The following is a 12,825-nucleotide window of genomic DNA, read 5'->3' on the forward strand; positions in this document are numbered from 1 at the left end:
TGCCAGAAATAAGTGTTAGAATCTAAATTTGTGTGAAAAGTTTAATTAAAAATCTAAAGAAATTTTCAAATCTACATATATGTCAATAATAATAATAATAATAATAATAACATTTTACACTATAAATTTCAACAGCATTTAGTTAAATGAAATCTTTCACATCCTGAATCGCATTCTAAAACACTTTATGACCAATTAAGTGTACTTAAAGTTCCAACATTGTTACGCGGAAATACAGCATCTAGTTTGCCATAACAAGTGCCACATAGAGCATGGAAATTAATATGATCACTAGGGTAGTAATGAAGGTCAACAGAGAATATACCATGATCTTCTTTGAGCACATGTGACTAATTTCACTTGAGAACGCAAACGAGCTCTGTTCGTCTTGTTCAGATGGCTCCCTCACTGTGGTAATGTAATGTCAGTCTAGGTTAGATGTTTAACTAGAGCATATTTATGCAAAATAGTGCTTTAATAATTCTAATGAAAATACCTTTCTAAGTATTTAAAATATTGTCTTATAAAAGGTTATATAAAATGAATGAACGAGCTTCATTCAATATACCACTGTTATAACATATCTTCCACAGTGAGTGGCTTGATATTAGGTCATTAGAGTACTTGGAAACATTATGCTGAGCTATGTATTAGAACCTAGGTGCTTAGAATCATACCACCTACTCAGAATCATACCACTAATGACAGTTGCAAAACTGTGGGTATTGTCCGCCTCCACTAACAGACACACAAGAACAAAACTGTTTGCAACAGCAGTGCAAAAAAATCTTCTTTATACTTCACTGCAGTTTTAATAAAACAAATTGATCAGTTAAAAATCTACTGTTTTATAATATCCTCCAAAACATTACTCATTTCTTTAAACAAGCATGAAAACATTACAACTACAATATTAACATTATTTTCAAAATTAATGTTTGAATACTTATTGTATATATAAAAGCACTGACTTCTGTCCAGCAAATACTTGTGTACTGCAATGCATTTAAAAGATATGTGGGAAATGTGCAACACTATAATTTCTTCAACAACATGAGTTTCATTTACATTTTAAGCATGTCTGATGTAAACACGTGCCAAATCAAAAGAATAATCAAATCCCTTTTGTATGACACATGACAAATAAATTAAATTAGTTCCAAGCAGCAAGTCAGCACGAAAGTGTGAGCATGTATGCATGCATTAGCATGTGTGCGCGTGCTGATTCCAGAATATTCCAAAAAGATATCACACAATCAAAAATGGCAATTTGAGACGAATGGTTTTTGGCTCTTCTAAATCAAAATCCTAGTGTACCATTTTGTACTTTCTTCATCTGACCATTTTGTGTTATTTGCATCCACATTAATACACATTTGGAAACTGGATCAATTGAGAATCATGTCAAAGGCTCACCCCATGCCAAAAATATGCATCATCGAAGATAGTTTCACTACTGCTACCATTCATTTCATTTCTTCCTAACTTTCTCTACTTAAAGTTTCCCTTATACCTATGCCATTTCCCAAAATGTGAGTTGGCTTATGTTAAGCTAATACTGCACATAACAGCACTGCAAGCTTGAACCGGAGATAATTCCCTCTCTTACAGGGCAGCATTTCAACTCTATTTGAACAGAATTCCACCCTTTTTAATAACCAGACCAATGCTGGGGTAGGGGCTTGCAGAAGAAAAGTATTGTGCATGCTACAAATATGAAAATAGAGAATGATCAACAGAACTTGTGGAGACACATTTCAGGTCAATGAATGTTCATCAAAACTTGGTAATAAAAAGTTCAATAAAGTATCATCAATAAGGTAGGGAGTTGCAGGTTAATTACATCAAAAGCAAGTAACATTTCTGCTACAGAAGTCACAGACAATGACCATTTTTAACGAGAGAGAGTATCTAACCATTGTTTGTTGATACTCCACGGCATCAACGTTGCTGATTACTCCACCATCAATATCCTGGGTTTGCCACTTACTAGAAACTGAACTGGACCAGTTGCTGATGGTCCACAGTACTCCATGGATTCTGGAGTTGCTAGGTATATCCCTTAGATGTTAGTAAAGAGAATTTTGCAGGATCGACAGAGCTGTGTTTGCCATTGTTATTATCGATGGGCAATGGTTAGATTCTCTCTTGTTGAAAACGGTCATTGCCTGAGATTTCTGTGGCACAGTTACTTGCATTTGATGCAATTAACCTGAAACCCCCTACAAAGTTGATGATAACTCTTGATTGAACTTTTAATTACAAGTTTATCTGGTTTCATTTCATTGTCGGGTTACAGTGTCGAGACAAACACACTGCCTTGCAAGACCTCACTTTCCTACAATACTCAGGTCTTAAATTCCTTTGTTTTCTTTAAATCACTAGATTATTTACCTCTGCAGCTACACAGGGGAAACAAGTGGCCACACGTAAAAGGAAGAAAAATTCAAATTTCCAGTCTTGTCCTTTCTGACATGCTTATAGCCTTTGACATTAGTGACCACATCATCCTTCTCTGGTGGCTCTCTCCATTTGTCTACCTGGGTAATTCTATTCTCAGCTTGTTCCAGTTACTCTAAACTAATCTAGGTCCATATTCCTCTAAACCCTTCCTATTTATATACCCAGCTAGATGCCTTTTACTAAACCGACCTCTTTGATCAAATCTTTGTCATAAGATGTGACAATAACTCATGCAGATCAGCGTCATAATTTGTTTTGTAACACTCCTGAAGCGCCTTGGGAAATTTCATTAAATTAAAAGGCACTTTATAAAGCAAAGTTTTCAGTTGTTGTAGAAACAAATGTGACCTGGCAATCCTGCTTTTCAGCTCTCCAACTAAAGTAGTTTGACAGCACACTGATAAGAGTTCCTTCCCAAAAGGAGGCAGTTAAATTGAGCACTACAAATTTTTGTTTCACCGTGCTGATGATCCAAATGAGTCACCTTTAACATAGATGTGGTTGTGCAGCTGGTGCTTTTGCCTCTCAGCACTATAGAAGGCAGGTTTCAACCACCAGATTTTTTTTTGTCCATTGTAAAAACATTTATTATTCACTATTAATATTGAGAGTTGTGATCTATCAATAAATAGCCACTATAAGCCGAACTTCATTGAAAAAATTAACAGGCAGAAGTGACCGTACTTTTCGCTGCTCTTCAAGTCGTAATCGTTCCTCATCTTTCTTCCGGTCTTCATCTCTCTTCATTTGCAATTTTCGTCTTTCTTCTCGTTCTGCTTCTTCAGCCTTTATGTTAAATAAAATAAGATCACATCAGAAACAGCTTCAGAGTTCATCCTGGCTGAGCTATGCACTAGAAGTTCTTACTGATTAATCTAACACAACATTCCCAATAAAAGAATTTGAAAACTACGTCACTCATATTGATAGACATTATGACATCGTGAAATCTGCTCTATTAATTTGCAAGAGTCTGCTGAAATTCCAGGTTCACAGGTTAAGCGAGTGGGTAAAAATTTAGCAGATTTCAGAATACAAAATGGGAAAATGTGAGGTAATGCATTTTGTTAGGAATAATAGAACAGCTGATTATTATTTAAATGGAGAGACAAGGCAGAAACCTGCAATTCAGGGATTTTGTGGGTTCTTGTGCATGAATCATGAAAAGGTAACATCCAACTTCAATGGGTGATCGGAAATCAAATGATTTTGATTTCAAAGGAATTGGAATATAAAAACAGGGAGTTTGATTTGATTGTTGTCACATGTACCAAGAGTACCAAAAGCGTAGTTCTGTAGGCAGATCACACCGTACAACATGCATCAGGTAGCAGAGTATGGTGCAGAAGACATTGTTACAGCCACAGAGAAGGTGCAGAGGGATCAACACTAACATTTGAGAGGTCCATTCAAAACTTTTATAACAGCATGGAGGAAGCTGGGGGTGGGTGTATAGACAAAATCAATGATTGAAGGCTGCTTTGCGTGATGGATTGGGCTTGTTCATGACTCTCTCTAGCTTCTAGTGGTCTTGGGAACAGCAATTGCCATATCACACTGTGATGCATCCAGATAGGATGCTTTCTATGGTGTGTAGCTATAATAATTGACAAGAGTCTTCGTAGACATGCCGAATTTCCTTAGCCTCCTGAGGAAGTAGAGGCGTGGTTGTGCTCACTTGACCGCCGTGTCGACGTGGATGAATCAGGACAGACTATTGGGGCTCATCACTCCCAGGAGCTTGACACTCTCAAACATCTCAATCTCAGCACCATTGATGTAGACAGGGGCATGCCCTCCACTCTGCTTCCTGAAGCCAGTGACAAGTTCCTTAATGGCACTAATCAGACCACAGTTGAAATACTGTGAACAGTTTTGGTCCCCTTATCTAAAGAAAGGTACACTAGCATTGAGACTGAGTACAGTCAGACAAATTTCACTAAGTTGATCTGGGTGTGGAGAGATGTTTGCAAGAGGTGAGATTGAACAGGCTGGATGATTTTTTTCTTCACCTGTGGGACATGCGCATTGCTGGATAGGCAGCATTTATTGCCCATCTCTAATTGCCTTTGACAAGGTGGTGGTGAGCTAACTTATTAAACTGGTGCAGTCCATGTGTTGCAGGAAGATCCACAATGCCACATGGAGGGAATTCCAGGTTTTTGACCCAGTAACAGAGAAGGAACAGCAAAATATTTCCAATTCAGGATGGTGAATGGTTTTGAGGCAATAATGTTCCTAAGTATCTGCTACCCATGCCCTCCTAGATGGAAATGGTCGTAGGTTTGGAAGGTGGTGTCTAAGGAGCTTTGGTGAGTTATGTTAATTTAGATGAATGACAGGTAAGCTTATTGAAGATACAAGATTCTTAGGGGGTTGACACAGTAGATGCTATTTCTCCTTGTGGGATAGTCAAGGAAAACAGGGCATATTTCCAGAGTAAGGGGTCACTGATTTAAGACAGAGATGAGGAGGAAACCCCTCTCTGAGGGAGTGAATTGATGGAATTCTTTACCACAGAGAGGTGTCAAGACTGTTTCTTAGAACTAGGGGATACCATAGAATCCTGAGAGTATGTAAGCAGGCCATCAAGTCCACACTGACCCTCCGAAGCACAACCCATCCAGGCCTAACCCCCATAATCCTACTTTCACTATGGCCAATCCACCTAACCTGCACATCCCTAGATACAACAGGGCAAATAGTATGGCCAATCCATCTATTCTCACTGAGTATATTCAAGGCTGAAATGGACAAATTTTAATGAATTTGTGGCGTTGGCACGAAAGGGGATTGAAGTATTATCAGAACAGCCATATTGAATGCTGGAACAATCTTGGTGGGCCAAATAGTCTACTCTTGCTCCTATGTCTTAAGGTTTTTGCAGGCAAATAGGAAATTTAAAACATTTTAGCAGGCTGGCAGATAAAGGTATTCTAATAAAAAAATCTCAATTAAAACATAAATCTGTCCTTTTTTACTGATGTTGATGAACCAGTCATGCATTTTTATTCTTTTATTTTAATATAATTTAGGCAAAAGTGACTCCTAAGACATGAAAACACAAATTTCCAACTCAGAGTTTTAGTTTGTGGGCAAATAATTAAGAGTTAACAGATCAGTCATCCTATTATCTGCAGTCTCATTTCCTTTTTTTTGTGACACAAAGGCAGTTATATTGCAAAAGTTTATCTTTGCATAATATTTAAACTTCTTTATCAAACTGACATGTCATCATTGTCAAATAATTTTGCAATATCCTTCCTCCTACCCAATCAGAACCAATGCAACATTACACTTATTCTTCTAAAGGGCTGTTAACCATTTTCCAATGTCTCATCTTTTGATTAACTTTTTTGTTTAAAAAGACCTTACATACTTGCTTAAATCAAATCAGTGACATAAGGGTTACAATCCTACTTCTTTCCATTGAAACCCAATAAGAGACAGAAGAGAACTCTAAACTGTGAATTAGCACATCTACAAAAGAATTTTGAGAGACCACGGAAGATAAGACAAATAGTTTGTAATTTGGACCACTGCAGAGCTGCTTTTCTGAACCACATTTATACCAGTACTTAGCTATCTCAGGTCAGAAATATAGACTTGACAAAAGTAAGTATACTGCTGCTAATAGGATAGGAAGAAATGCTCCATTTAGTGGTACAATCCTAATCCAAGGACACAAACTACTCAGAGTGGTTAGTATTTGGAGAAACAGTGACAAGAAATTTTTAAAAACTTGGCAGTGGCCGGAAGCTGGTAATCACTGCCTAACAGTGTGAAGGAGATGGGTTCAAATGGAGGCCATCAATCGAGAATTGAAGAAATATCTGGAGAGAAAAAAAAACTGCAGGACTAAGATGAGGACGTTAAAGTATACAAGTTGTTCCTACATGGATCCAGTATACACATGATTAGCTGAATAGTCTCCTCTGTGCCACAGTCAATATTAATTAACCAATAACGTGCACATTACAGAAATTAAAAACAAAAGCAGTTACATTTTTTGCCCTGCCTTTTTTTTTAAAATGAAGTTGTTTCTAACCTCTCTTTGTGCCTTCCTTTGTTCTTTCTCTTCCAATTTCCGCTGCTTCTTGGCTCCAATTTTGCCATGTGTTTGAAATTCTGTGCCATCTTGTTCTGCTCCAACTTCTTCAACTGTCCAGCAAGCAAAATGGAGGCAAACAATATCAATACTTTGAATTGTAAAGGGAAAGCACTTTCAAATATCCAAATATACCTTGCCACACTTCAGGGCAAATAGATCAACAACCTTGTCATAGAGTCGTACAGCACAGAAGGGGCCCCTCAGCCCATCAGGTCTGTGTCAACCTATCTAATTCCACTTTGCAGCACTTAGCCCATAGTCTTGAATGTTATGACATTTTGCATGCTCATCTACTTAGTTGTATCCTTACAATTAATCCATGTATGTGTACTTTTTCAATTAAAAAGTAGTCTCAGAAGAATAATAATTTCACAATTTATTAAACTGTTACAAAAATGTATTGTGGGAATGGTCTTAGAATATGCTGCAAAATAATACATAAAGGAGGATACTCTAACTGCAGAAATTGCTCTTCTCCACCCCATGTGCCTTGCTGCAAAGAGTAAAGTGCACAACATTTCTAAGGTACAATCAGTAATTGACATATGGGTCTTAGCAGAAAAGACTGCAAAGTCATTCCTGTAGTTTTGTTATATTGGTGCATCAGAAAATCTGAAAAGGGATTAATTTAAAGCAGTGTTTGCTCAAACAATAACTTAAAAAGGGACTTTCTCATTTCCATGGCCTGAATAACCCCAATAAAACTCACAGGCAAATATCCCCGGCAAACAAGTTCAAGACTATATGCTACAAAACGGCAATAATGAAGAAATGGGATCATTTAGCCAAAAGAAATTAGAACATCACTTCTAACTTAGCTTGGCTTTAAACTAAGCCCTTTTCAAAGTCTGGTAACCAATATTTCCTGATACATGTAATTTCCATAACTTCTGAAATTAGGCCTGTAGTGCTTCTCTGTATTCTCTAACAAGTATGCATCTTATTTTAAAAGGTATAACAAAGCTGCATGCGTACTCCAGACATGGGTTCACTAGGATCAAATGCAGCTTTAAAGTTTCCTGTCTGGTCTGATATTGTACTCCTTGAATACAGTCTCTGCTTAACTTTTAAACAAAAGCAGCAAATGAACATTGTGCTTATAGTCCCAAGATCTCATGTGCTGATAATGCAAGGAGATTTCCATTAAACAAATGACCCCATTACGCTTCTCTGAACAAGAAAACTTCAATCACCATATTAAATTGGATCTGTCACTTCTGTACTACAGCAATGCTATATTTTGTTGAACCTTTTCATAATGCACTCATCAGGAAAATTCGCAATAATACCGATAAAGAAGAAAAACAACATTAAATCAAAAAAAGGTGACAGTGCAAAACTGTTGGCAAGTGAAAACTGGTAGAGGTATTATCATAGAGAATGCAGCAGTTAATATTGACTGACAATTAACCGTTGGGTTTTGTTTAAAATTCAAACCAAAACAGGCTGATTCTGATGAAGGCACTTCACTGAGAAATAAATTAGTAACTGGCTGTCACCTATTTTGATAAGTTGAAACGGGTACAACGCATGCAAATGCACTGCAAGGAATAAGGCTCTGTGCGTTAATGTGTGTAGCTTCCAGTATCTGCAAGTACGCCAGACTGCAAGACTGACTGACAATCCTAAATTGGTTGTCAGTGTAATTCTTCACACAGGATCATTCAGTAATCAGGATCATTGTCCAATTGCTGAATGATATCCAATGTTGGATACTGTGATGCAAGCATTGCAAGTGCAGGTTGGTTGGATACAGTCAGTGCTTTGTGGGAAAGGCCGAAGGAATCTGCTGTTTGATATAATCCACAACTCTTTAGAACATACAGCTGACATTCCTGACATCACATTGGTATTAAAATTCATTTCCAATTGTGCTCACTTTTGTGAAAGGCAGAAAGTCATTTTTGGCTTGATGGTAACATCCTGTCAGTGCAAACACCATTCCTGTTTGCAACTGCATAGTAGCAACATGAAACTTCTATCTCCATCTGGTACTAAAACTATTCAGATACCTTACCCTTCCAGGTAATCCTAGGTAGATGTGACACTTCTCAGGACCCAGAGGTCTTACAGATTTTCATGAGTTTTAGCAAGAAATTATCTGATTGGGGTAGCCATTATCCCGAAGGATGGCTTTGATGCGCCCTATTTAGCATCAAGCTTGGATCATGAAAAAAATGCTTATTTGTGAGGTTTCCTATGAGAAAAGCAAAACGAAAAGAGCGGTACGGCGGCTCAGTGGTTAGCACTGCTACCTCACAGTGCCAGGAACCTGGGTTCAATTCCAGCCTTGGGTGACTGTCTGTGTGGAGCTTGCACATTCTCCCGGTGTCCGCATGGGTTTCCCCTGGTGCTCTGGTTTCCTCCCACAATCCAAAGATGTTCAGGTAAGGTGACTTGGCCATGCCAAATTGCCCATAGTGTTCAGGGATGTGTAGGTTAGGTGCATTAGTCAGGGTAAATGTAGGGAAATGGGTCTGAGTGGGTTACTCTTTGGAGGGTCGGTGTGGACTTGTTGGGCCAAATGACCTGTTTCCACATTGCAGGGATTCTAAGGTCAATCCATTAACGCATGGAACTATTGGAAGCCAAGCATATAGTTTGACCAGTGAACATAAGTTTGCAGTAAACAGTAGTAGCATCTCTCTGGCATATATCTCAACTAGGACTTTAAGGAAAGGGAAATCGTGGGGAGGTGATGGGCTCGTAGTAATTATCACCAGACTATTAAGCCAGAGACCCTGGTAATATTCTGTGGACCTGGGTTCGAATCTTGCCATGGCAGATGGTGGAATTCGAATTTAATAAATATTTGGAATTAGAAGTCTAATGATGACCGTGGATCCATTACCAAATGTCAAAAAAAAACCCTATCTGGTACACTAATGTCCTTTAGGGATGGAAACTGCCATCTTTACCTTGTCTGGCCTGCATGTAACTCCATACCCTCAGCAATGTGGTTGTTGACACTTAATGCAATCAGGGACGGGTAATAAACACTGCCTGGTTAGTGCGTGAATAAGTATAAAAACAAATGAGTGTTCTATTTCAAATCTGAATTTGAGTGCAGGGTGGAGCCTATTAAAAACACTCAAGGAAATTCTTACATGTGGCTAAATTCAAGTTACCTGCACACCAGAACTGTGTAAAGGGAATACTTGTTCTACCAAACATGTTTCTCATGGGATTCAACAAATATTTGAGAGGGCTGGGTCTTGTGGGGAGGCCAATTGTGAGCATACGTGATGTTAATTCTGAACTCAAAAATGCAGATTTCTTTCTAAGTTCAACAAATACTGGTTCTTGTAATGTTGATGATCAAGACTGCCAATATATAGTGGTACAGGCCAGATGTCTTTATGGCTTTCCCCGAGTGGCACATTCGTAAAAGGCTGGCAATGGCAAGTGGATACATGGATATTGAAAAGCAAATCTCAACTTCTAGTACTCCACTAATATGTGATAAAGGGATACATGACCAAGTACAATTATCCACTGCTGTATACCAAGAAACCACTGGTTAATCCATTTTAATATGCTGTGGGCTGAAGAGAGATTAATTTTACAGCTCAATCCATCAGGGTGAAAGGGAAGGCTGGTAGGTATAGGGAATGCATAATGACTGTAGAAATTGAGGGTTTAGTTAAGAAAAAGAAGGAAGCATATGTCTGGTATAGGCAGGATAGATCGAGTGAATCCTTAGAAGCGTATAAAGGAAGTAGGAGTATACTTAAGAGGGAAATCAGGAGGGCAAAACGGGGACATGAGATAGCTTTGGCAAATAGAATTAAAGGAAAATCCAAAGGGTTTTTACAAATATACTAAGAACAAAAGGGTAACTAGGGTGAGAATAGGGCCCCTCAAAGATCAGCAAGGTGGCCTTTGTGTGGAGCCACAGAAAATAGGCGGGGGGATACTAAATGAATATTTTGCATCAGTATTTACTGTGGAAAAGGATATGGAAGATACAGACTGTAGGGAAATAGGTGGTGACATCTTGAAAAATGTCCACATTTCAGGGGAGGAAGTGCTGGATGTTTTGAAACAGTTAAAAGTGGATAAATCCCCAGGACCTGATCAGGTGTACCCGAGAACTCTATGGGAAGCTAGAGAAGTGATTACTGGGCCTCTTGCTGAGATATTTGTACCATTGATACTCACAGGTGAGGTGCCGGAAGACTGGAGGTTGGCAAACATGGTGCCACTGTTTAAGAAGGGCGGTAAAGACAAGTCAGGGAAGTATAGACTGGTGAGCCTGACCTCGGTGGCGGGCAAGTTGTTAGAGGGAATCCTGAGGGACAGGCAAGGACGGATTCGGGATAGTCAACATGGCTTTGTGCGTGGGAAATCATGTCTCACAAACTTGATTGAGTTTTTTGAAGAAGTAACAAAGAAGATTGAGGAGGGCAGAGCAGTAGATGTGATATATATGGACTTCAGTAAGGCGTTCGACAAGGTTCCCCATGGGAGACTGATTAGCAAGGTTAGATCTCATGGAAGAGAGAGAAAACTCGTCAGTTGGATACAGAACTGGCTCAAAGGTAGAATACAGAGGGTGGTGGTGGAGGGTACTTTTTCAGACTGGAGGCCTGTGACCAGTGGATTGCCACAAAGATCGGTGCTGGGCACTCTACTTTTCGTCATTTACATAAATGATTTGGATGCGAGCATAAGAGGTACAGTTAGTAAGTTTGCATATGACCCCAAAATTGGAGGTGTAGTGGACAGCAAAGAGGGTTACCTCAGATTACAACAGGATCTGGACCAGATGGGCCAATGGGCTGAGAAATGGCAGATGGAGTTTAATTCAGATAAATGTGAGCTGCTGCATTTTGGGAAAGCAAATCTTAGCAGGACTTATACACTTAATGGTAAGGTCCTAGAAAGTGTTGCTGAACAAAGAGATCTTGGAGTGCAGGTTCATAGATCCTTGAAAGTGGAGTCGCAGGTAGATAGGATAGTGAAGAAGGCTTTTGGTATGCTTTCCTTTATTGGTCAGAGTATTGAGTACAGGAGTGGGAGGTCATGTTGCGGCTGTACAGGACATTGGTCAGGCCACTATTGAAATATTGTGTGCAATTCTGGTCGCCTTCCTGTCAAAAAGATGTTGTGAAACTTGAAAGGGTTCAGAAAAAATTTACAAGGATGTTGCCAGGGTTGGAGGATTTGAGCTACAGGGAGAGGCTGAACAGACTGGGGCTGTTTTCCCTGGAGCGTCGGAGGCTGAGGGGTGACGTTATAGAGGTTTACAAAATTATGAGGGGCATGGATAGGATAAATAGACAAAGTCCAGAACTAGAGAGCATAGGTTTAGGGTGAGAGGGGAAAGATATAAAAGAGCCCTAAGGGACAACATTTTCACGCAGAGTGTGGTATCTGTATGGAACGAGCTGCCAGAGGATGTGGTGGAGGCTGGTACAATTGCAACATTTAAGAGGCATTTGGATGGGTATATGAATAGGAAGGGTTTGGAGGGATATGGGCTGGCGCTGGCAGGTAGGACTAGATTGAGTTGGGATATCTGGTCGGCATGGACGGGTTGGGCCGAAGGGTCTGTTTCCATGCTGTACATCTCTATGACTCTAATTAGTTAGAGCAGTGATGAGTTAAGCCTCAGACGGGAAAAGTTAAGTGTTTGTGCCTCTGCAAAATTAGGTTATCATATTTGGAAAAGAAACAAGTATACATTTGTTCAGGAGGCATGGATTAAGGGGAGGAAAATGATCTTAGTTCCTCCTTCAAAATACTGTCCAGCATATCTGCTGAAAGCTCACCTATGTGGATCATTGACAAGAAATGACCATGCTTGGAACACTTATCGGCACTTAATGTGGAGGCTCATAACATTAGGAATTACCATTTGCTGATGTGTAAAAACGCGAGTGGTGTCCAAAAAATAATCTCATTGGGTAATGACTCCTTCAAGAAAAAGGCAGAGGCAAAAGCTTGATCCACAACAAGTCCAACATAGGGTTGGCACAGCAGCTCTGTTGCCTCACAGCAGCATGGACCCGGGCTTGATTCCAGCCTCGGCCGACTCCCTGTGAGGAGTTTGTAAATTTTCCCTGTGTCTGCGTGGGTTTCATCCAGGTGCTATGGTTTCCTCCCAAAGTCCTAGGATGTGCAGGTCAGGTGAGTTGGCTGTGCTAAATTGCCCAGTGTTCAAAGATGTATAGGTTAGGTGCATTAGTCGGGGGGGTATATATAGGGGGTGGGGGGAATGGGTCTGGGTGGATTATTCTTCAGAGGGT

General features: G+C 39.6%; 1 protein-coding gene across 2 annotated transcripts in view; it reads right to left on the bottom strand.

Moving 5' to 3' along the window:
- LOC132817934 (DDRGK domain-containing protein 1) overlaps positions 1-12,825 on the bottom strand; it is a 113,911-nt gene that overhangs the window by 21,521 nt on the left and 79,565 nt on the right. For both annotated transcript variants that reach the window (XM_060828490.1, XM_060828481.1), the window contains exons 3-4: positions 6,512-6,624; positions 3,148-3,249 (exon numbers count right to left, since the gene is read on the bottom strand). In XM_060828490.1, the coding sequence (XP_060684473.1) occupies positions 3,148-3,249; positions 6,512-6,624 (215 nt within the window). The remainder of the gene's footprint in view (positions 1-3,147; positions 3,250-6,511; positions 6,625-12,825) is intronic.

Source organism: Hemiscyllium ocellatum, chromosome 1 (assembly GCF_020745735.1).
Source record: "Hemiscyllium ocellatum isolate sHemOce1 chromosome 1, sHemOce1.pat.X.cur, whole genome shotgun sequence".
In the NCBI taxonomy this organism is placed as follows: domain Eukaryota; kingdom Metazoa; phylum Chordata; class Chondrichthyes; order Orectolobiformes; family Hemiscylliidae; genus Hemiscyllium; species Hemiscyllium ocellatum.